Genomic DNA, 26,130 nt, shown 5'->3' with positions numbered 1-26,130 from the left:
CCTGGGTTCAAGCAATTCTCTGTCTCAGCCTCCCAAGTAGTTGGGATTACAGGCGCCCACCACCACGTCTAGCTAATTGTTTTTTGTATTTTTAGTACAGACAGGGTTTCACCATCCCGGCCAGGCTGATCTTGAACTCCTGACTTTGTGATCCACCCACTACTTCTTGAATGCTTTGCTGCTAGAAATTTCTTCCACCAGATACCCTAAATCACCACATTCAAGTTCAAGTTCCACAGATCCACAGGGCAGGGGCACAATGTAGTGTAATTGTTTGCTAAGGCATAACAAAAAATGACCTTTTCTCTAGCCCCCAATAAGTTCCTCATTTCCATCTGAGACCTCCTCAGCTTGTATTTTGCTGTCCATATCACTATCAGCATTTTGGTCACTACCATTTAAAACCAGTCTCTACAAAATTCCAAACATATCCTCATCTTCCTGTCTTCTGAGCCCACACTGTCTCTTTTGCTCCTGCTTCCACCATGTGAGACACCTGGCTCCCTCTTGCCTTCTACTATGATTGGAAGCTTCCTTATATCTCCCCAGAAGCAGAAGCTGCTATGCTACCTGTACAGCCTGCAGAACCATGAGCCAATTAAACATTTTTTCTCTATAAATTTTCCAGTCTCAGGTGTTTCTTTAGAGCAATGCAAGAACAAAGTAATACAAATGCATTCTACATTCATTTTTTTTTTTTTGAACTAAAGGAAGTGATAGAGAAATAGAATATCCGATTCTTGGATAAAAATTGACAATGGGTAAGAGTTTTAATTCTTGTTACAGGAGCAGGCAAAATTAGGAAATGTGCTTTGAGACTAACATTCCAATATTCTTTTCCCCTAAGCTTTCTGTCCTCTGTTTCATTAGCGAGATCTGAGAATGCCTGCTTCTGCATGAAGAAGAGCAATCCTATGTATCTGGGCTGTAATGCTGAAGAGAGTCAAGTGGCTCCCTGTCAGTCTGGATAAAGGATATTATTAAAGAGAAAAACTTGTAACTGCTCTAAACTTAAGACAGCTTTATTCAGTCAGCTGGGAATTCCAGAGACTCAAGCAGATACCTAAGAGCATGTTTAATTGCTCTAAGTCCCTGATTCCTGATTTCCTAATTTTATATGTATATAATGGTTATCAGTTTTGTAGAACAGTTTTATGGTAACTGACATTCTTTGTTAAGGCTTACTTTCTTACTTCTTTTCTTTTTTGGTGTGATTAGTTAGAAAATGATCTCAATACATAGTCCTATATACATATGGATGTTTAGGCAAAAATAAAATTGGATTCTGTGTTCTGGAGGTTATTAAAAAATCTACTATACTCTAGGTAGTTAAGTCGACTGTAAACATCAGGTTATTAATATTTTATCATATTAAAACACTAAAATTATCATTGCTTTATATGTTTCTTGAGCATCAGCATTTGTATACAAATACATATTTTTATTTCTATTTTTGTCTTAGTTATTACGTTTCTCCTCTCTTTCAGATTATGCTTAGAGGATTCTGCAGCAATTCTTGATATTGGACATATTCAAAATCTCCTCAACTTATGTCCTCCCCGTCTATTGCCTTCCAGCTTTAACTCAGTTGTGCTCCCTTCAAACATTTTACATGATTTGCAATGGTTACATGAACTCTGGGGAAGTCATATTTGCAACATCTCATACTTTATTCACTATGGCACTTTAGGAAAAGAAATTGGGGAAAAGTTTCCAAAACATTATCTTAAAAAATGAATCTTATTGTGAAACTTCGGAGAAGTTTTCGAACATTGATTGTTCTCTTAGCTACCTTTTGCTTGGTGAGCATTGTCATTTCTGCCTATTTTCTCTACTCTGGCTACAAACAGGAAATGACAGTTATTGAAACCACTGCAGAAGCAGAATGCGCTGACATCAAAATTCTACCATATCGGGCAATGGAGCTGAAAACAGTTAAACCTATTGATACATCCAAAACTGACCCTACTGTCCTTCTCTTTGTGGAGAGCCAATACTCTCAACTCGGTCAAGATATCATAGCTATTTTGGAGTCCAGCCGATTTCAGTACCACATGGTCATTGCCCCTGGAAAGGGAGATATACCTCCTCTTACAGATAATGGCAAAGGGAAATATACTTTAGTTATTTATGAAAATATTCTGAAGTATGTCAGCATGGACTCATGGAATCGAGAGCTTTTAGAAAAATACTGTGTGGAATACAGTGTTAGTATAATCGGTTTTCATAAAGCCAATGAAAACAGCTTACCAAGTACACAATTAAAAGGCTTTCCGTTAAACCTTTTCAATAATCTAGCTCTAAAGGACTGTTTTGTTAACCCTCAATCTCCTTTGCTGCATATTACCAAAGCCCCCAAGGTTGAGAAAGGCCCTCTTCCTGGGGAAGACTGGACTATTTTCCAATATAATCATTCAACCTATCAGCCTGTACTTTTAACTGAATTACAGACAGAAAAATCCCTTTCATCCTTGTCTAGCAAAAAACTATTTGCAACGGTGATTCAGGATCTGGGGCTTCATGATGGAATTCAGCGAGTACTTTTTGGCAACAACTTGAACTTTTGGCTGCACAAGCTCATCTTCATAGATGCCATCTCCTTCTTGTCAGGGAAGAGGCTGACATTGTCCTTGGACAGGTACATCCTTGTGGACATTGATGATATATTTGTTGGGAAAGAGGGAACAAGGATGAATGTCAAAGATGTGAAGGTAAGCATATGTATAAATAACATCAAAATTTGTATTTCACAATGTGGTACTGGTAAAATATTCCAAATATGATAGATTACTAACCACTAAAGTTTTAAGATGCAGTAGAGTTGAAATAAAATAGCCATTTAGAAAAATCTTGAACCAAGACTTAACCATTCTTTACACACACATACAACACACACCAGAAGCTTCAGAATGAGACAGAGCTAAAATAAATACCCCAAAGAGTTAGTGAACTTAATCTCCTTGCCTCGTTTTTCTTTCTTTCTTCTTTTCTTTTTCTTTCTTTCTTTTTTTTTTTTTTTTTTTTTTTTTTTTTTTTTTTTTTTTTTTTTTTTAGGACAGAGTCTTGCTCTGTCATCTAGGCTGGAGTACAGTGGTGTGATCTTGGCTCGCTGCAACCTCCGCCTCATGGGTTCAAGCAATTCTCTGCCTCAGCCTCCTGAGTAGATGGGATTACAGGTGCCTGCCACAGGTCTGGCTAATTTTTGCATTTTAAGTAGAGATGGGGTTTCACCACCTTGGCCAGGCTGGTCTTAAACTCCTGACCTCGTGATCCACCTGCCTCAACCTCTCAAAGTGCTGTAATTACAGGCATGAGCCACTGTGCCTGGCCTCCTTGCCTCTTCTTAAGTCTTTCCCATCCCATTGAGAACCACTTATAACAGCCTCCCTTGTTGTAGTGCATGCTGCAGTTTGTAACAGTGAGACTAAGATAGCCATATAACTCTATTTCTGGATTATTTACCCTGCCAAATCCTGCTATACTTGGGTTTGAAAATTGTGGTGTAAATAGAATAATGGAGAAACAGCACAAGACCTTTCTACAATCTCAACCAAGCATAATATTTCAGTCATCTTCAGATATGTTCAGATATCTGAAAATACAGATATTAGCAAAAACAAATCATTTTATAGAGAATGTGGCATTGGGTTGGCCTCAGGTAGTTTTCATTATTATACCTATATTATTTGTTTATTGGATTATTTGGGAAAACACAGCAATGTTACTGATAGCACTTCTAGGTTTTGATCAATTGAGACTGAATAACAGATTCAGCCTGGGATTGCTACTAAATAAAAATAAATCCACTATGCTACACAAGATTAGATGCACAATTCTGAAGATAATAATCTTTTAAACAATCTTGATGCAGTACTCTCACTTGATCTTTTACTTGTGACTATCTCATCCTACGTATAACTAAATTTATTTTGTGTGTAAATAATTTTAGCAAAACACATAAACAAAAATTAAGGTGTTATTGACTTTTTTGGATCTTCTGTTAAAGTGTTTATCTTTCAAAGATAAAATTTGGATAGTTCTTCAAAATAACAGGGCATTTTTTTCATCATAAGACCTGATGGCCACTGTAAAGCAAAATGATTGAAAGCAGTAGAATAAGTTAACTTTTTAAAAACCTTCAAAGTTTATGTGAACCAATGAACTGTGTTTTTCATAAGTTCCTATGAATCGCTGCTTGACTGTGACCCAAATATTTTATTTTGAGACTGTTAAGAAAAGATAAAGTGATGACAATTCAGTTCCATCCAGATTTTTCTCATTTTTCTTTTACATTTTTAGTATGTGTTATTCTCTTTAATTAGTATAAATGATAGTTTTCTTTTAATTTTGAAATCATAGGCTTAACAAGAGGCCAGTTACTTCAAAAGGTTCTCTGAGTGGTTGGTTCCTTCCTTCATACCCTAAAAATATAGCATTTCCAAGTTTCAGGCTAAAGAACAATATGAATTAAAAAGTTCTTTGTAAGTCTAAATGAATTTAACTAGCTCAAATTCAACTATTTCACTTTTTTCTCAAATAGAAAAACAAATTGTTACTCACTGCTGCTCAAAATAATATTCAAAAGTTGCTGATGGCTATCTCAACTGACATAACCCCAAACAGAATAAAATAAGATTGAAATTTAACCAAGGCTTGAGCAGTGTCACATATGGAGAGAGAATCAGAAAGGCTATGTGTGTGTGTATATATTTATTAGTGTATGTTCCTATGGATAGAATTATATCCTATATATGAAGTAATGTATAATATTTATTTATGTACACATATTAACTGAACTGTGTTTTTGAAGAAAATACTCTTTACTGACTCTTTTGTTGTTATTTCTGGTTCTCCCTCAGAATTATTTTTATTTTTACTTTTTTATTGGCAAAAACAATATATATTTTTCATGTACAACATGACGTTTTGAAATATGTGTAAATGGTGAAATGTTTAGATACAGCAAAATGACATAGGAAGTAATTATCCCAGATACTTATCACTTTTTGGTGAAAACACTTAAAATCTACTCTTTTAGTAATTTTCAAGAATATGATACATTGTTACTACTAGAATCTACTAGTAGTATTCTTCAACTTATTCTTCCAATCAACATGAAATTTTGTGTATTTTAACCAAAATCTCTCCAACCTCCTCACTCTCAACCTCTGGGAACTACCATTTTACTCTCTGCTTCTTTGAGTTTAATTTTTTTAGACTCCACAAAAAGGTGAGATTATGTATTTTGACATGCATTTCCCTGATGATTAGCAATGTTGAGTATTTTTATAAGCCTATTGGTCATTTATGTTTTCTTTTGAGAAATGTTTATTCAGGCCTTTTGCTCATTTTTTAGGTGAGTTATTTGTTTTCTTACTATTGAGTTACTTGAATTTGATATGTTCTTTAGCTATTACCTCTTATCAGATGTATAGTTTGCAATTTTTTCTCCCATTTCCTATGTTGTCTCTTCACTCTGTTGCTTCCATTGCTGTATAGAAGCTTTTTTGTTTGATGTAATTCCATTTGTTTATTTTTACTTTTGTTGCTTGTGCTTTTGGGGTCGTAGCTAAAAAAATCTTGCCCAGACCAATGTCATAGAGGTTTCCTCTATGGTTTCTTTTAGTCATTTTATGGGTATAGGTCCTACAATTAAGTCTTTCATCTATTTTAAGTTGATTTTTGAATATAGTGTGAGATGAAGCTCTAATTTCATTCTTCTGTATATAGATATCCGGTTTTCTTAACACTATTTATGGAAGAGACTGCCCTTTCCCTATTATCTGTTCTTAGAAACTTTGCTGAAAATCTATTGACTGTAAATGCAAGAATTTATTTCTGTGCTCACCATTTTATTCCATTGGACTGTGTGTCTGTTTTTATGCTAGTATCATACTGTTGTGATTACTATAGCTTTGTAGTATATTTTGAAGTACATTTGTTTTCCTCAAGGTTGCTTTGATTATTCAGATCTTTCGTAGTTTCATATATATTTTAATATCTTTTAAAATTTTTTTTCAATTTTTGTGAAAAATGTCCTTGGAATTTTGATAGGAATTGTTTTGAATCTGTAGATCATTTTGGATATCATAGACATTCAATAATAATAATTTTTCTACCTCAGCAGTGGGGATAAGCTTTCCATTTATTGGTGCCTTCTTCAAGTCCTTCAAACATATTTTGTATGCTTTTATCTTGCTGCTTTCAAGATCCTTTGTCTTTGATTGTTCACTGTTTGACGATAACATGTCTTGGTGTAGTCTTGTTTGGCCTTCCTCTGGCTGAATATTTGTATTTCTCCTTAGGTTTGAGCAATTTTCTTCTATTATTTTATTAAATAAGCTTTCTGGATTTTTATCTGTGTTTTTCTTAAACTTCTATAATTTGAATATTTCCCTCAGACCTATTAATGAATAAATATGAGAAATTTGATTGGAATTGAGAATTGAAAACTATTTACATACTAGGTTACTTATATGCCCAAAGAAAAAATGTTCTAGTCACAGTTTTTGCTTTTTGACTTTATTTTTTGGATAAATACAGTTTTGTGGGAAATAATTTCAATTTTGTGTCAAAAAGTTTTGACGGTCTCATATTCTTCATTCTCATGTTTTTTTTTTTTTTTTTTTTTTTTTTTTTTTTTTTTTTTTTTTTTTTTCCTGGTAGTACAACAGTAATACACTAGTGCACAAAGAGAATTTCATTCTCCTTCAAACTTTACCCCAATTCTAGAACAATGGTGTTGCATAGTTACTGACAATTTCCTATATTACTCCAAAATAGTATAAAAGAGGTATTCAATTGGTATTTTAATAGGTATTTCATACATATTTCAATCTGTATGAAATACCTATTTGAATTTGAAATTCAAATGTCATCCCTATTTCAAGGTATGAAAGAGGTATTCTGTTCCTCAATAAAACAAATTAAGGAAAGCAGGAGTGTTATGGATAAAAAATCTTGGTTATGTTTGTAAATGGACTCTTCCTCAGCCACTCCCACAATTAGACTGGAATAGCAAGAGCATTAACAACAAATTCAGACATAGCCTTATCCTCAGCACCACCTCACTCTATCAATGTATGTGTGTGTGTGTGTGTGTGTGTGAGTGTGTGTCTCTGTGTTAGTGTGTGTGTGTGTTTGTGAAGGCATATTTTCATCTGAGCCCAATTTTCTCTTTTGAGATAGAGATTCTGAATCATACTGTTAAAGAGTAAGTATTTTTAAGGCAAAGAATTTTAATGCATTGAAAAGAATACTAGATTTTATTTTATTTTTATTATTATTCATTTTGAAATGGAGTCTCACTCTATTTATTGCCCAGGCTGGAATGTAGTGGAACAATCTCACCTCACTGCAACCTCCACCTCTTGGGTTCAAGTGATTCTCCTGCCTCAGCCTCCCAAGTAGCTGGGACTACAGATACACACCACCATATGTGGCTAATTTTTGTATTTTTAGTAGAGACGAGGTTTCACCATGTTGGCCAGGCTGGTCTCACACTTCTGACCTCAAGTGATTCACCCATCTCAGTCTCCCAAAGTGCTGGGATTACAGGCATGAGCTACTGTGCACGGCCAGAATATGAGTTTTTTGACTGAAGTTAAGTGCTCATTATTTCTAATACTTAGTTATAATTGGCCTAAGCTATCTACTGTATATCATTTTTTTGTAGAATTATTCATGCCTTATTTCATTTTATCATTCTCTTCTCCAACTAATGCTACTGAGATAAAAATCAATGTCCTTTTATAAGGCAATCAAAATTAAATTCAGTTTCAGTAACTATCATTTGTTTATTAATAAAATTTCATTGTATACCTAAAAATTCAAGATATATGAGAAAGATTACTCATGTATATAAGTTCCTAGAAATTAATTATATTTTTAACGATGGTGAAATATTATCTATCAATTAAGTCAGATATATAGTCATGTTTTGACCTGTTAATATAACTGTTAATATAACTGTGGCCCTTAAAGCAATCACCCTCTTCCCACTCTCCACCCTCCAGTAGGCCCCTCTATGGGGAATGACATGTGTTCTCATCTTTTAGCTCCCACTTATAAGTGAGAACATGTGTTTTTTGGTTTTCTGTTTCCATATTAGTTTCCATATCTGTTTCCAGCTACATCCATGTTCCTGCAAAGGATATGATCTCATTCTTGTTCATGGCCGCATAGTATTCCAAGGTGTATATGTACTATATTTTCTATATCCAGTCTACCGTTAATAGACATTTAGGTCAATTCCATATCTTTGCTATTTTGAAGAGTGCTGCAATGATTGTATGCATGTATGTGTCTTCATAATAAAATGATGTACATTCCTTTGGGTATATATATATAGTAATGGGATTTCTGGGTCGAATGGCAGTTCTGTTTTTAGGTCCTCAAGGAATTGCCACACTGTCTTCCCCAGTGGTTGAACTCATTTCCATTCCAACCAATAGTATATAAGCATTCCTTTTTCTCCACAACCTCGCCTGCATCTGTTATTTTTTGACTTTTATTTTTATTTATTTGTTTATTTAGAGATAGAGTCTCATTCTGTCACCCAGGCTGGAGTGTAGTGGCAAGATCTCGACTCACTGTAACCTCCACCTCCAGGGTTCAAACAATTCTCTTGCCACAGTTTCCTGAGTAGCTGGGAATACAGACATGTGCCACCACACTCAGCTTTAGTAGAGGTGGGGTTTCACCATGTTGGCTGGGCGGGTCTTGAACTCCTGACTTCAAGTGATCTGCCCTTCTCAGCCTCCCAAAGTACCAAGATTACAGGCATGGAGCCATCCTGACTGGTGTGAGATGGTATCTCATTGTGGTTTTGATTTGCATTTCTCTAATGATCAGTGATGTTGAGCTTTTTTTCATATGCTTATTGGCTGCATGTATGTGTACTTTTGAAAAGTGTCTGTTCATGTCATCTGCCCAAAATGGGTTGTTTGATTTTTTTCTTGCAAACTTGCTTAAGTTCCTTATAGATACTGGATATTAGACCTTTGCCAGATGCATAGTTTGCAAAAGTTTCTTCCCATCCTGTAGGTTGTCTGTTTTCTGATAAAACCAAATTTCTTATTTCAATGTTCCTTGTGAGCCAGCTCAAATTTACATTTCAATATCTATCCTTCCTACTTCTCGATACACACTGTTTTTTGTTAGACTTGCCCACTATATAGTTTTCAACTGTGACTATCTCATGTCTACCACGACCTATTTTTCTCAGTTTCTGTGCCTTTACTAAACTACTTTTCCTAAATCTACCCATATTTTAAGTTCTACTTTTCATAAGAATGTGACACATCCCCTAATGACTCCAGCAGCCGGTTATTTCTTTTTAACTTGAGTCCCTGCATAATTACTGACTTTAATTCTCACTTAGCATCTTTATGTATATAAGTCAACTCCGAAATTAAGAGGTAACAGTTTTTCTCACACATCTAGTTATGCCCCAAATAATGTAATAAGCAACCTTACAAATGATTAAAAAATATTTAATTGACAGTTATAATATTGTCTTTTAATTGTTTGGTGAGAGCAGAACCATTTAGTCACAGAACTGATTTACTTTCTTTCTTTCTTTTTTTCTTTGTTTGGGATGGAGCCTCGCTCTGATGCCCAGGCTGGAGTGCAGTGGCACAATCTCGGCTCACTGCAAGCTCCAACTCTGGGTTCACGTCATTCTCCTGCCTCAGCCTCCTGAGTAGCTGGGACTACAGACAACCACCACCACGCTCGGCTAATTTTTTTGTATTTTTTAATTTATTTTATTTATTTATTTATTTATTTATTTATTTATTTATTTATTTATTTATTTATTTATTTATTTTTGGAGACGAGGTTTCACCATGTTAGCCAGGACGATCTTGATCTCCTGATCTTGTGATCCATCCGCCTTGGCCTCCCAAAGTGCTGGGATTACAGGTGTGAGCCACAGTGCCTGGCCAGAACTGATTTACTTTCTAAAGAAAGAATAATTTACTTTCTAAAGAAAGAATAAAGTTTTGAACTTTATCTTGAAGCAAGTGATTTTTATATTTTGCATATACAACAAAAGTGGAAAACAAAATCTATATTATAAACTTGGAGTACAAAATAAGTAGCTAGCAGGCTAATTGGTTTGATTTTCCTTCCTATGTAGTGTTTTCAATGGATCTGAACCTAGGCTGGTATTAAGGCTTGATCTAGATACAAGTAATTTACCGATGTCTTAACAGGAATGTTTTCATGTCTTTATTTTACTATATATTTTATGAGTTGAAAACCATATGCTCAAAACTATAAAGTGAAAAAGTAATAAATTGTACAAATTTGATGATGAAAACAAAGATGATAAGTTAACAAATATAAAAAACAGTTAATAGAGGGTGTTGAAAATACAGGAAAATAAGTTTTAGTTCCAACAGCCATTTGAAATCTTCTCTTTTTTAAACAAGAAAATGATAAGGTTACTATATTTAAGAAGGACTCTTCTATTAGTAATGTAAATATCTGAAAAAAAATTCCAGTCAAAATATGTTCAAGAATTATAATGTCATTAAACAGGAGACAGGTTGCTATGAACAGCAAAGAAGAAATCTAGTATAAAACAAAATTTAAAAATTTGATTCCTAATTTGAATAAGGGTTGGATGAGAGAGAAAAAAAACCCTCAAGATTATTAAGTTTGTGCCTTTAGAAAATAAGACATTGTTTATCCTATGAACATTAGCACAGAAGATGAGGGGCTACATTAGTAAATGAAAGCATTAGTTTTCTATATTTCATGATTATAAATAAGTTTTGCTGTATTTGGTAAACTAGTAAAAAATCTGTTTTTAGAATATTTCATACTTCAGACTCAATGAGGTTTGAATCATTTTCAGAGTTACAGATGAAAAACAAAGCCTGGTTTGTGGTAGATGGAATCCAGATTTGATGCATATCAACCAGTATAGATTTAGCAATGCAAAAGAGTCCAAGCAGCAAGAATTGGGTGGATGACCCAGCCAGGCAGTGAAACAAGCAGTAATTGAAACTTACTGGCAGTTTCTAGGCGGGTGACCCAGCATACAATCAGCAAGTGTAGCATAAGAGCTGGGCAGTGGTCTGGACTGGTGGGAATCAGCATTTATCAAAGATATTCGGTAGTGGACAGAAGGTACCAAATCTCTGAGTTCAGTTTTGTGGGCAGCAGTCATCTTGAGAAAAATGGCACAGACAGCAGTGGCTTGCTCCTGGAGGAAATATGGGATTGGACAATTACATCACAATGTGGAGTTTGACATAGTGCACATGACAGAGAATGTGGTAGTTAGGAGCTTGGTCACAGCAAGCCTGTGCAGGAGAGAGGAGCCATCAGCAATACTTCCCAGAAATGATGGTCTTGATATCCTGATACAGAACTCCCTAGGTCTCCCTTGTCAGGGAGGGATTACATTTGGAACATCATGAAATCCTTAGGTGCCCAGCTGTGCGAATTAGATGTACTATTTGAAAGTCTTCAATTGATCAAGGAGAAAAGCAGGCAGTATCAAGGGCTTATAATAAGAATGGCTTATATTCCATGTAAACAAGGAGTATCACTGTGTCAATTAAATTGTTTTAGTAAGTAGAATTTGGGTTGTTTGAAAAGAGAAGATCTATTATCATGTATTTTGGCAGTCAGTAGTGACCTCGGACAACCTCAAATTTACTTTCAAGAGGACAGTTACTGTACAGGATATATTTAATCATAATTTTTCTTCTTTTATTAAAAATCTCAGTGTGAGTAATCTAGATTTTCATTTCTTCTGAATTCTTTCAAGGAGCACCACACATTTCACTTTATCAATGGAAAGAAAAATCATCTGTTTTAAAAAGGTTCATTTATGGAAGCAAATAGGGTTATTCTACACTTAAAAAATTGCCAAAATTGTATAAAAATACATTTTAAAATAAGAATTAAAAAATTGAGAAAATGCTTACCAGCAAAACCTTTTCCTTTGTATATCAGTCTTTATTAGAGAGTTCACACAAATATGTATTCAGTTCCTAATTTCAGTAGTATAGACAGGACATATTCACAATTATCTGCATTACAAGGCAGAATGCAATATGCAATATATACCATGCCAACATTATTGTACACAGTGGGGACAAAGACAGGTGACAGTAATTCTCCCTCTAGGAAGTAGGAATATTTAATGGAGGATGTGGCATTTGAGTCCTCTGTGATCACTGGACAGAATTGTAGCAATGATAGCTGGGCAGTGTATTCTAGGCCGGTGGATCAGCCTAAGCTCAGACTTGGCTGAAAACATCAGGACCTTTTTGAGAATGATAAGTTGCCTGTGTTAATTGAATTATAAGGTAAATGAGAAATAGTGGGACTAAATGTAGGTTCTGTTTGTGGCCAGAATATAAAGCCCCTATGCTGTCATAGAACATTAGCCTTCATTCTGTTGAAAATAGGATACCACTGGAGTCACTCAGGATTTTTAAGCTAGAAAATGACATGATCAGAGTTGGAATTAAAGGAAAATATATTATTTGAACCAGGGAGAAGTTTTGAGGCGACCAATTAAAGAATCTATTACAATAATACAATCATACTAATGATTGTAACTTAAAATAAGGTACTTATTGAGTATATTAATATATGCTAAAAAGGTGCTAATCATTTACAAGCACACAACAATATTAAGAAGTAATGTTTTATACACTTTGAATGAATAAAATGAGGCTTAGCAATATTAAGATAGTTGTCTAATATATGGCTTAAGCGGCAGAACAAGGGACAAACCCAGAACTATCTGTCTTGAATGTTTAAACTCTCTTTTAAAAGACAATGGCTTGGCTTGGGTTTGAATCTTAACTTCCACACCTATTAGTTTACCTTAACCTAATATCGTCAACCCTCAAACCATTTATCTGTAACACCAATGTAAAGCAACCCAATTCAGAATATTTTGGTGAGCATTAAAGAGAGAAGGAGCGTAAAGTAGCTAAGACAGAGTTCGGTCTGTAAGATAGACTCAGCTTATCTTGGTGGCAAACTGGATGAAAAGGGAAGATCAAGAAAGTCCATGCAGAAGTAGAATTGACAGAACTTGAATATGGACCCAATGGAGCAAAAAGAAAACTGGAAATGCAGTGTCATCACTGCTGTTTTTAGCCTGGATGTGTTCATCAAAATGTATGGAATCAGACAGAGTTAAAAGTGCTGGAAGGATGAGGAGTTTGATTTATGGTCTCATAATTTTAATGGGCTAAGGTCTAATGATTTACCGTGGGCATCCACATTTGACCTCTGAAACAATAAATGTAGATTTTCTGGCCCCGTCGGGTTGTCAGTGTACACTTAGAAATCGTCACACTTAAGTCTTGCAATTTTAATGGTAATCATTACATAGAAATAAATCAAATAAGAAGAAAAACAGATTGAATAAAGTATTTGCAATATGCAGTGATAAACCAATGATAAGTTAGTTTCATATAGAGGAAAAATGCCTCATGCACTGAGATAGGAGGCTCTTGTATGCCTTTCATTGGTTATAAGGAAGAAAGCATGAATGCTCAGTAGGTACAAGAAGTCCTCAAAGAAAGACAATTAAAGGAATGCCTGACTCAAAAGAGAACAATGTTTATGAAACAGGGAAATTACAATATTTGTCTGGAATTTGGAATTTTGAACTCTTTTTTTCCTTCCTATTTATGACTCCTTGATGAATAAGAATTTCAACATGAGCCCCTCCTACCATCACTGTGAGATGTACCAACTGACGCTGTGTCACAAATATTCCTAAACTTAGAGTGTTTAGGGGTTATATAGTGTGTCACAAATATTCCTAAACTTAGAGTGTATAGGGGTTAAGTGTCAAGACAACAAGGAACTTAAATCTTTACTTTCAGTTGTTCTGCCTAGAAATTATGATCGATTGAAATAATTTTATTTAGTTTAATGTGTTCATTTTCTTGATGACAGAGTTGCAAATATGTCTATTTCTTTGTTAGAAACAAGTTGTTTATAGGCATGCTTTCATGTATATCACTTTCCTGTGTGTCAACCAGCTATTAATTTTTAAAAATATGCATTTCAAGGCCGGGTGCGGTGGCTCAAGCCTGTAATCCCAGCACTTTGGGAGGCCGAGACGGGCGGATCACGAGGTCAGGAGATCGAGACCATCCTGGCTAACACGGTGAAACCCCGTCTCTACTAAAAACTACAAAAAACTAGCCGGACGAGGTGGCGGCGCCTGTAGTCCTAGCTACCTGGGAGGCTGAGGCAGGAGAATGGCGTGAACCCGGGAGGCGGAGCTTGCAGTGAGCTGAGATCCGGCCACAGCACTCCAGCCTGGGTAACAGAGCGAGACTCCATAAAAAAAAAAAGCATTTCAAACAAGGCCTCTGACCATGTGAAGATTTTCTGCTCAGAATATTTTTACTGTTTTTAATGCAAATTAAATTTTAATTTAAAAATTGGACGTTACCTAAATTTATTAGTACTCAAAACAAGCTACATAGTAATGATCTAATACTAATATAAGCACTGACTTTGGTTACTTTACAGTATTAGATAATTATGGAGCTGAGAGCAATTTCTTGAAACACGAGGGAAGAAGACAATTAAAGTCCATGAGTTCCATTTCACTAGTCAAGTTTTAGCAATTGTCTACATGAGGAAAAGAAAGTGTTAAGAAGTATTTTGGTAAAAAAAGTATTGAGAAGTATTTTGGTAAGAAGGTAACAAAGTCTGAGAAAGGTAAAGAAGCAGTCTTTTATAAGAGTCCTTAAGTCTCATGGTAATGCTTTAGAAGCCCTGGGGGAAGTCCACTGGGATATTTTCTGATTGGTTTTGTATACGTTGTCATTCTCTGTGGCGAGATAAATTGTAATTAATTAGACAATTAATTGGCTTAGATTGTAATGAACCTCCTCAGTTAAAGCCACTGTGTTCCTATAATGATAACCAGCAAAAGATACACAAAATGGTTTCACATCTAAAAAATGACCAAAGAGAAAAAAAAACCAAAAATTTGTTATTTTCATGCTCCTTATAGAAATACACATGGTGCCCTGAAATAAATTAAATTATCATGGAAAATGTCAACTAGTTTACATAATCCTGAGCAAGCTAGAATATATTTTATTATCATTTAGAAAATAGTTTAAACTGTTAATGTAGCCATAGACATTGTCTTTTATTTTTATTCAACTCATCATTACTCATGTCTACTCTGAGCCTAGCTCTAGAGCATTGCTGGGATTGATCACTTCTACCCATCACTTTTTCTCCCCAAAATAAATCAAATAGGCTTCTGATGTATTTTCTTTATATTTATAATTTTGAAATATTTCCTACATTCTAAAGAGTATATCTAACAATGTCTATAACTTAAAAGATAATAAGAAGAATAGTTTGGCACAAACCATTTAGTTTAGAATAGAGAATAATACCACCACCTTTCCAATCATGTCACTTTTTTGCTACCACTAGAATGGCAAAACATATCCTGAATTTCAAGTGTATCATTTTCTTAACTTTCTTTTTACTTGTATCACATAAGAAAACATCCCTAAAGAATAAATTGCTTAGTATTTTAGATGTTTTAAATTTTCTTCAAATTGCTTTTTCTCTTTCTTTTACTCCTATGGTTCACCCACATCGATACCTATAGCTCTAGCTCACTAAACTCATTTTCTTTGTAGTATTTACTATCTCCAATGTTGGTACTGTCAAACATTAAAATTTTTGTATTTTCCTGCTTATGTGGATGAATAGCTATTCTTGTACTTAATGACTATTTCTTTTTTACAGTTTGCATACTCTGTATGTCTTCTTCCTCATTTTAATTTAGAATTATTTTTATATTTTATATTAATTTTTGAAAATTCTTTATATAGTCTGTATTTTAATGCCTGATACATTTGCATATATCTTCTCCTAATGGTATATTTCAAGTCTTTTTATATCTTTTAATGATGATATTTGATTCATACAACAATTTAATTTATTGTAGTTAAATACATCAATATGATCATACATCTCTTGTGGGCATTTTTTCTATGCATATTTTGTTGCCTCTAGAAGTTCATGTAATACTGGCCATATTTATTATTTAAAGATTTTCTAAAATGGTCTGAATCTGAAAATTTAATTCTGAAGTGTGTTAAAATTACTTTGCTTGCTTATGGTATATTCTTTGTTGTTTTGCTTATGGTATATTCTTTCTCTTACAGTCTTCATGAGTTATTTGCAGTTTATATTTTCAAAAAATATCTCAACTGCCTTGCTTAAAAATTCTAGTTTTAAGTTGTTCATAATAGATCATTATTGTACTTTAAAACCTATTGACTATGTCACATTTTCTTTTTGAATGTTGTTCATTTTTGTTTTCTCTCTTGATTGATCTATTAGACAGAAATTAGCTCACTTCATTTTCCCTTTTCTTAATCCTCACTATTTTGCCTTCCCTTTCTGTTTCAATGTTTGTTTTTTCCTTTGTGTGTCCCTTCCGTCTATAATTTTTATTTTATTCTGATGTTCTTTCCATGTCTTCCTAAAATATATGATTAATTAATGAAGTGTCACTTTTTTCCTCTCATATAAGCATTTAATATCATTTATTTCAAGATTACAATTTCAACTAAGTGTACCATGCTTTCTAAAAGTAGTTTAGCTGTTAGCCTGCAATTTTGAACACTGTCTACTTTTTTTCTTTATTATTATACTTTAAGTTCTGGGATATATGTGCGGAACGTGCAGGTTTCTTACATAGCTATACATGCGCCATGGTGGTTTGCTGCACTCATCAACTTGTCATCTAGGTTTTAAGCCCCACATGCTTTAGGCATTTGTCCTAATGCTCTCCCTCCCCTTGCCCATCACCCCCTGACAGACTCCAGTGTGTGATGTTCCCCTCCCTGTGTCCATGTGTTTTAATTATTCAATTCCCACTTATAAGTGAGAACATGTGGTGTTCGATTTTTCTGTTCCTGTGTTAGTTTGCAGAGAATGATGGTTTCCAGCTTCATGCATGTCCCTGCAAAGGACATGAACTCATTCTTTTTTATCACTGCATAGTATTCCATGGTGTATGTGTGCCACATTTTCTTAATCCAGTCTATCATTGATGGGTATTACGGTTGGTTCCAAGTCTTTGCTATTGTAAATAGTTCTGCAGTGAACATATGTGTGCATGTGTCTTTATAGTAGATTGATTTTTAATTCTTTGGGTATGTACCCAGTAATAGGATTGCTGAGTCAAATGGTATTTCTGGTTCTGGATCCTTGAAAAATCGGCACACTGTCTTCCACAATGGTTAAACTAATTTACCCTCCCACCAACAGTGTAAAAGCATTCCTATTTCACCATTCTAAATGGCATGAGAGGGTATCTCATTGTGGTTTTGATTTGCATTTCTCTAATGAGCAGTGATGATGAACTTTTTTTCATATGTTTGTTGGCTGCATAAATGTCTTCTTTTGAGAAATATTTGTTCATATCCTTCATCCACTTTTTGGCGAGATTTTTTGTTTCTTTCTTGTAAATTTGTTTAAGTTCTTTGTAGATTCCAATATCTTATTTCAATGTACTCAATTATAAATTATTCTAAATTACTAGTTGAAAGAAGAAAATTAGTTCATTTTCTTTCTACAATGTCATTTGTGTAATTTTAACAATTATTTTAATTATTTAAATATTTAAAAATGCCATGTTGGGACTACACTGAACAAAGGAACTTTGTGTATATCTCTCTTTGTGTATATTTGTGTGTGTGTAAATGTTCATTTGAAATACTGCTGCTAGAAAAAACGGTATCAGTCTTATCATTACATAAACTCCCAAATTGATGCCGTCCTCCCAAATAATATTTAACACATATCTAATGTGGACTATCACAATTAGTTCCCTGTTACTCCTTGCATTCGTGACATAAATTTTAAAGTATAAACTATTTTAAATATTGAAACTCTATCCTACTTGAATATTTCATGCAAATTTTAGTTCAGGTGTGTACAGCTATTTTAAATTTTAATTTTGGTTGTAAGTCTCTCACAGATTATCAGCAATAGTTTACTTAATTGCAGTTAGAGTTTTTATGATGCTTAAAGAGTACTGTATTGACCTCTCAAAATGAAAATGCATTTTTCATTTTCACAATGTAAAAGAGTTATAGAAGTTTACAGTAAATAGAGTTAATTCCTTTCTGAGAAAAGTTTTTCCAAATTGAGACATCAGAATGTCTCTGCTGAGAATTGTTCACCCTGAAGTCCATAAACTTTTCTTAGGCTGCACAAATGAAAAGAATATCTAGCAACTTTTGTAGAAAGATGAAGGAACACATTGATTGGCATCCATATAGCACTTACCCTACAGTATAAATTAATTCGCCTTGAATGATTTGTATGCCCCAATAGCCACTATTTATTACTGCACTGTATTTGTCTCTATAGGATATAAACAATGAAGGCTTGCTTTCATGGAGCAATATGGGGACAGTGGAATGGGAACTATCTGAGAAAACAGAAGAAAACCAGTATTTAAAAATAACAGGATTGCAGAGATGTAGTGGGAATAACCCTCAAGATAGGACATGCCAATTAGTTCCTATACTGAAGCTTTAGAGAGAGCTAACCTAGTAAGACTGAGTACCAGAAACACTATTAGAAAAGTCATAAGAGCTATTGCAACTTCTCCTCATGTGTCTGTGTGGAATTTCTTTCCCTCAGTTACTATGAATTTAAAGAGTTTAGAAAACCTTGAAATGACTTGTCTTACTTCTAGGGCTAGTGGAGAATAGATGAACATGTGAACGTACCCCCTTTTTAAAGAAGAAACCAAGATATAACATTGCAAAGTGAAAGACTAGAAAAAGCGGGTGAAAAGATAGATTGTATGAAAAATGTCTCTAGAAGAGTTTTTTAAAGTAAAAATAATAGAACTCCTTGGGTTAATAATTTTGTTCACAACTTTGAGTCTGTCCCAAATGTAGGTTCTTAGTGCACATCTGTATTTATTCTCAGCTCTCAAGCCTGCAGAAGCCCAAATGTATTTCTTTGTAATTCTCCTCATAAATTATTGCATCCAAGGATAGTCACATATGTACCATATGAAACCCTTTTCCATATGAAGGTAATCACAATGTGGAGAGGAGATATTTTGCATGTCTATAAATATGGAGATGGGGTTCTGTAAGCAATGAGACAAAAGACAACTTTCATTTATTTCATTAAATTATATTGCTCATTCCATACCTAACTTAATGTCTCTTCTAATCCGTTTCTAATCTGTTCACTTTGGTTATGATTATTTCTCACATTACCATCTTGTTGGTACAATCAGAATTCAGTTGATCACTTTTGTTTTCTTTTGGTTCTTGGGGATAAAGTTATTACATTTTGGACAGTTACTCATCATTACACTAAGGAATATCCTTCTACTTTTCTGTTCAGTGCTATGTGATAATGGAAAGATATGTGTTTGGTTTTTGGCCTCAATAAATCTAGTTTTGAGCATGTGTGTGTGTGTGCATGCGTGTGCACCTTCAGAACTCTTTCCACAGTTTCAGCTATTCCCATCTGTTCTGACTCTTTGAAACCATTTAATTTTTTAAATAAAAAAGCACAATTAAGTTTTACTACCTGCTAAGATTATATAATTTAATGCTAAGCTTTTCTTACTGCTCTACCTTTTAAAAAATAATAAAAGTTTGGAGCTCCTGTGGAGTACAATTTCACTTTGTATCATTAATGCTGAAAGGAAAGGAAATTGAAAGAGACCTTGAAATTGAAACTGGTTCTGAAAAATGTTACATTCAAACGTTGTTGCCTTTACCTCAAAGCAGGAGAAATCAGTTCAAAGCATTGTGTCCTGTAGAAAAGCACATCTTTATTTTAAATGTCTTAAAATTAAAAAAAAGAATGGAGGGAGAAAAGTTAAACTATATCCTAAAAATTCGGTACAGACAGTAACATTTATCAGGAAACAAACATAATTGTTTACATATTGGAAAACAGCACATAGAAAGAAGATAAAATATCATGCTAGGAAATTTAGCTCATCCAAACTTAAAAAGCAGTAAAATAATGATTAACTTGAAAGCCCTTGTTGTAGCAATAAACCCATTACAAAAATTGTCAGATCTACTGCATTTCCATCGGCAATAGTATGATTGAAGTTGCTTTGCCATCCAAATACAAGAATATACACTTAGGGTAATAACATGATTGAATATCATTAACATTACACAAGGAACTTTTAAAAAGTCACATTCCTCAGTGACAGTAATGGCTCAGGTGGATGGATAGCTATGAAAAGGTAAAAGTGTCATTTCTGTGTGTTTACAGAGGAGACACATTGCCTTTGTGAGCTCTACATTCGTTTCATTTTAAATAAATATAAATACGTTCTGGATTTTCTTTTTATGTCAGCAATCTTTCATTAACAGAACATGAAATAGATTCAAAGCCATTTTGTATTTTCTATGTCGACTTCTGAGTGACCTTTCATGATTTTAAAACATATATACATGTGCACATGCTTATAGATATACATATTTACATTTGCCTACTAGTATTATTAATCTTTAATATTCCATACTTTTTATGTGCCTTGCAACAGTGATGAATATCATGCACACATAGTATATATATTATTGTTAAGCTTCCATTCAAAAATAGATATGATTTAATCTATTAATTTCATCCATCATGGAGATAAATAGGAATCTCATATGTGAACACTGCCCTTTTTGGTGTGTGTATATGTGAACACTGCCCTTTTTGGTGTGTGTATGTGTGTGTGTGCATGAGTGCGTGTGCATAGCTAAGTGGAAAATTTCTATCTACAAGTAACAATGCCAGATACGTATATAAAATTACTCATTCAAGTACTATGGTTGAATCAATATGTACTATAAACTAAGGTTCAGTTATAAACATTAGAAATAATACAGAAATATAGGCAACATTTTCTGATGTCTGCCAATAGTACTTTCAGGTTGGCATTTTTCTGCAGGCCACTCATGGGTTGCTATATTGCTGGGCAGTTCTCTTTCTTCTCTCTCTCCTCCTCTCCTTTCCTCATTCTTCTCTTCTCCTTCCCCTCTGCCTTCTCATCGCTCTCTTTCTCCCCTCATTTTCTCCTTCTTCTCTCTCTCTGACTCTATTTCTCCTTCCTCCTCCCAGTGGCTTAATGTTTATTCTAGAATGCCAGTTTGAAATAATCTGTTACCAAGAAAAATTCAAAACCTCTTTGTTTAGCTATCTTCTCTTCCTTCCCAATCTATGTACTTCTGCAGGCAGGCTACTGTACCACTGTACCTCCATTGATATATTTGCTAACCAAGGACCATTTACTGCCATTTACTGCAGAGAAAAACATTTCTTATAACCAAAACAAGCATCAGCCTCTGGGATTATATAATGCCAATTTACTTACATATGTAAACTCATCCTGTTTAAGCAACTACAGTTCACAAGCATGTATGTTTGGGGAAATGTGTGAAAGAGAAACAGAAAGAAAAAATACAACAAAGTGAAAAAAAATAATCCAAAATAATGGTCCTTTTTCTTACCAAAATTTGTTATTGCTGTTGTTATTACTAGGACTTACTATAACAGTTTTCAAAATTGATCTCTGACCGTAACCATACAGAAACATGAAGGATTTCTTTTTCTATAATTTAAATTTCATAAAACAATGTCAATTGATCTTTGGAAATAAGGAAACCATATTAATGTTAAGAGTCATGACCTTGACAGTCTATAAACTGTGCTTACTATGTATGTATGATTTATCATAGTAAAAAAATAAATATTTTTTTTTCTGAGCATGACCAAAAATGCAGGGAAGAATTTGGTTTTATGGTGATACAGTAGTTTCTAATAAAAGTTGGATGTTACATTGTGAAAGTGGCATTCTATCATACACTTGGTAGAGGGAATCCGATTTCAAGTTTATTTCTTATGGACAATGAAATGGCCTTTCACAATGCTTTATGAAACTACAAATCATTTCAGTTGTTCCCTGGTCGAGAAACTTAAGTTAAATTGGAAATACCCTCCAGTCAACAGTCATTTCAAATTAAGTTATCTCTATCAACATCATCATCACTCTAAGATGATTACAAGTAATTTTGGAGCCTATAGCTGTTTTACTCTTTATATTATAAGCTCATACTACACTTTTTTTGAGACAGGGTCTCACTCTGTTGTCCAGACTGGAGTGCAGTGGCATGATCATAGCTCACTGCAGCCTTAACCTCTCAGGCTCAGGTTGATCCTCCTAACTCAGCCTCCCAAGTAACTGGGACTACAGGCATGAGCCATCATGCCTGTCTGATTTTTATATCTTTTGTAGAGATGAGATTTTGCCATGTTTCCCAGGCTGGTGTTGAACTCCTGAACTAGCCCAATTCAGCCTCCCAAGTACCTGGGACTACATGCATGAGTCATCACGCCTGGCTCATTTTTATATCTTTTGTAGAGGCTTTGTTTCACCGTGTTCCCCAGGCTGGTGTTGAACTCCTGAGCTCAAGCCCTCTACCCTCCTTGGTCTCACAAAGTGCTGGAATTACAGGTGTGAGCCACTGCGCCTGGCCTAATAGTATAATATAATCTTAATGCAACTTAATATAAATTATATTATTAGTCATGCCGTTGTTAGCATTTTTCATATTTGAACATTTTACAAGTTTCTTTTAAAAAAATATGACACACAGTGATAATTGAAATCTAATGTAATTAATGATATTGCTGCTTAAATTAAATGTTGCCTACCCTGTGAGTAACATGAACAATGAATATGGGATTATCTGCTGCACAGAGATTCATTGCAGTTCAGCTTGCTTATGCTTACTCTTTCTGGCTCATTTGCATATCTTACTGGCCTTTAAGTGGTGCCAGCTTACCACTTATCTATCATCCCTCTATTGTTTCTCATTAACCTACAGAGTCAAGTCTTACTTTGTACAAATTTGATTTAAAATACAGACTCAAATTAAACATTGAAATCACCAGCACTGAGCCATAGTAATAAGGTAAAAGAGGCCCCAAAATCTATTCGGACTCAAGAACTGATGTGAAAAATGACAACTTGAACTCAGGTTAAAGTTGCTTTCACTTAGTTTGCTTTCAAATGAATAAACAATAAAATGATTTATACACATCAGTAACACAAATGTAGATATACAACTTCCTGTTTATTCAAGGGTATGTGCCAACTTTATATTTAGCAACCTAACAATGGGATAAGCCAGTGGTCCCCAATCTTTTTGGCACCAAGGACCAGTTTCGTGGAAGACAATTTTTCCACAGACTGGTTGTAGGAGGATGGTTTTGGGAGGATTCAAGCATTTATTGTGCACTTTATTTCCATTATTATTACATTATAATATATTATGAAATAATTATACAACTTATCGTAATGTAGAATCAATGGGAGCCCTCAACTTGTTTCCCTGCAACTAAATGGTCCTGTCTAGAGATGATGAGAGACAGTGGCAGATCATCAGGCATTAGATTCTCATAAGGGGCACACAACCTAGATTATTCGCATGCAGTTTACAATAGGGTTCACGGTCCTATGAGAGTCTAATGCTGCCACTGATCTGACAGAAGGTGGCAATCAGGTGATAATGCAAGTGATGGAAGCAGCTGTAAACACAGATGAAGCTTCACTGGCCCACTGCTCACTCTCTGCTATGTGGTCTGGTTGCTAGCAGGCCGTGGACTGGTACTGGTCCATGGCCATGAGTGGAGGAACCCTCAAATAAGCAACACTCCATGTCAAAAGATGGGTTTTGGATTTCCTTAACTTTATAAAACCATCTTCCAAGGAGTAGGAACCACATCAGGAAACAAGGACCTAAAATTTCAGGATAATATTAGGCAATTCTTGATCTGTAATTGTCAGGTCTATACAATAAACTCATAGCACATCATTGATTGCCATTTGTATTCCTCTGCAATGGTCTACAAAGGAAGCTGCATGCACCTCCATTGAAATATCAGAAGAAAATGTTAGCATTTCTGCTCATTAGGCTTTATCTCACTTTTCCGATAACTATATTTTGTCTTATATGTGTTAAAATCCACATAAAATAAAAATACTGGTGACAATATTTCTTCTTGATTTAAAATATGCATTGCACTTTTTATAATGATTACTTCTCTAAAACGCAAAATTTCTTATTGTAAGAGGTTGTATAACTTAGAACTTGTGTGCGCACTAGAGTAAATATCCAAAGATTCATTCTAGTTTGAAAAATACTGTTCTAAGTAAATACACCAAGTCATGAAGAAAATAATTCAATTCAACTACTTTCTAATAGTTCTTCCTTATTTAGTTAAACTGATATGCAAGGACTCCATCCAATGATTGCTTGCCTCATGATAGATACAGTAGTTCTGTTTCTTTGTCTAGTTTTCCAATAATTCTAATATTGAAAATAAGCCTGCCATACATTATCTTCTTATAATATGTTGTATCGTTTTTAGGTAAATTATGCTTTAGATATTGTAAATATTTATTATCAAATATTATAAAATGTTAAAACTTTAATAATTTGCATTATTTTCTTCGTTTGAAGGACATCACAGAGACCTATTATCATTTAGAGAAATACAGTGGGTAACATGGGTAACATGCTTACTAGATACAAAACTCTTTACTAAGAGCCAAAGTGATTAAGATGCAGTAGGTTTCTAAACATATGCAATAGTATGGAATTACTAAACAAAGAAAACCCTTTAGATTTTTAGATGTATTTCTTACACTCGGTGTAAGAAGAGGAAGTATGATTGTCATAACTGTGTTGTTACGGGAAGGTAGAGAACCAGTAGAATAAAGGAGGTCAGAAGTTCAGAAACATTTGTAGGGGACCACGTACATCCCAATTCATGGTCCTTCTCTCTCTGAGTTGACTGTTTTATTTTCCTGCATGGTGTAAGAGCAGGTTAGGATGGTAGTTATTGTAACACATTTTGGTAAATAGTCTAACAGATTTTTACAATCCTAGGAAAATTGCATATCTTTGAGCATTGTTTTGTATGTGACTGTGTTTATCATTCAAATGTGGGAGGTACACAAGTACATAGTAAAATGTCCCCAGAATGCAAGGACTGAGAATTTAAAGGCCAGTGAAATTGCACAGGAAAGAGTGTGGGAGGAAAAAGGATATATATGCAGGAATATATACTTTATATGAACTTATATAAACTAGATGAAGAGGTTTGGAAATTTGATAGAATTAGGTTTTAGAAAATTACTTAAATGTAAAGCCCTGGGACAATTAGCTCATCATTTAAAAGAAAAAGCCCATTATACTTAAGTACATTGAGTATGTTTTTCTGAAATTCCATTACTAATTCTTTACTAGTGTTAAAATGTTCATGACTGGTTACTATCTAGATTTTTTGTAAATAAGACAACACAATTTTATTTTAATTGCCTGTTTCAGTTGTGTTTGCTGCTCTCTGGCTCTGAGAGAAACATGTTTTATTCAGTTTTACTTTCAGTCAATACATTATATCTCCCATAACATATTGTGGTGCTTCCATTTATTGATATTTCAGCACATGCTGGCTACCCTAATTTTTCCACTGGGCTCTAGCATGGAATTAACAGTCTTATTTCCTTCTAAACATGTACCTTTTGTTTAAAGAATAAATAAATTTTTGACAAAAAATATTTGTTATTTTCCCTTTAAGGTGGTTTACATTTGCTGTGTGGCTTTTCTGCACCAGGAATCACAACAAAATTTACAGTGACTATTGTTTTTTCTTAAATATCTTCCACTAGACAGGGACTTAATAATTAGGCTTACTGGACTAGAATGAAGGTGTTAACACTGTACAATATTTCTAGAATTAACTGAATATTTGTTGAATGAATGAATGAGTGAATTGTATTATTCTGTTCTCATGATGCTAATAAAGACATACCTGAGTAATTTATAAAGGAAAGAGGTTTAATTGACTCACAGTTCCACATGAGGCCTTCCACATAGGGAGGCCTCACAATCATGAAAGAAGGCAAATGAGGAGCAAAGTCCTGTCTTACAGAAGGGCAGGCAAGAGAGCTTGTGTAGGGAAACTGCCCTTTACAAAACCATCAGATCTCTTGAGACTTATTCACTGTCAGGAGAACAATATGGGAAAGACCTG

General features: G+C 34.3%; 1 protein-coding gene across 1 annotated transcript in view; it reads left to right on the top strand.

Moving 5' to 3' along the window:
- The window catches only part of LOC111547876 (bifunctional heparan sulfate N-deacetylase/N-sulfotransferase 4), a 293,814-nt gene that overhangs the window by 47,439 nt on the left and 220,245 nt on the right, over positions 1–26,130 (top strand). Inside the window, exon 3 of the mRNA XM_026455011.1 lies at positions 1,488–2,711. Coding sequence (XP_026310796.1) covers positions 1,734–2,711 — 978 coding nt within the window. The 5' untranslated portion in view covers positions 1,488–1,733. The remainder of the gene's footprint in view (positions 1–1,487; positions 2,712–26,130) is intronic.

This window comes from Piliocolobus tephrosceles, chromosome 3 (assembly GCF_002776525.5).
Source record: "Piliocolobus tephrosceles isolate RC106 chromosome 3, ASM277652v3, whole genome shotgun sequence".
In the NCBI taxonomy this organism is placed as follows: domain Eukaryota; kingdom Metazoa; phylum Chordata; class Mammalia; order Primates; family Cercopithecidae; genus Piliocolobus; species Piliocolobus tephrosceles.
This window is presented reverse-complemented; position numbering and strand designations above follow the sequence as displayed.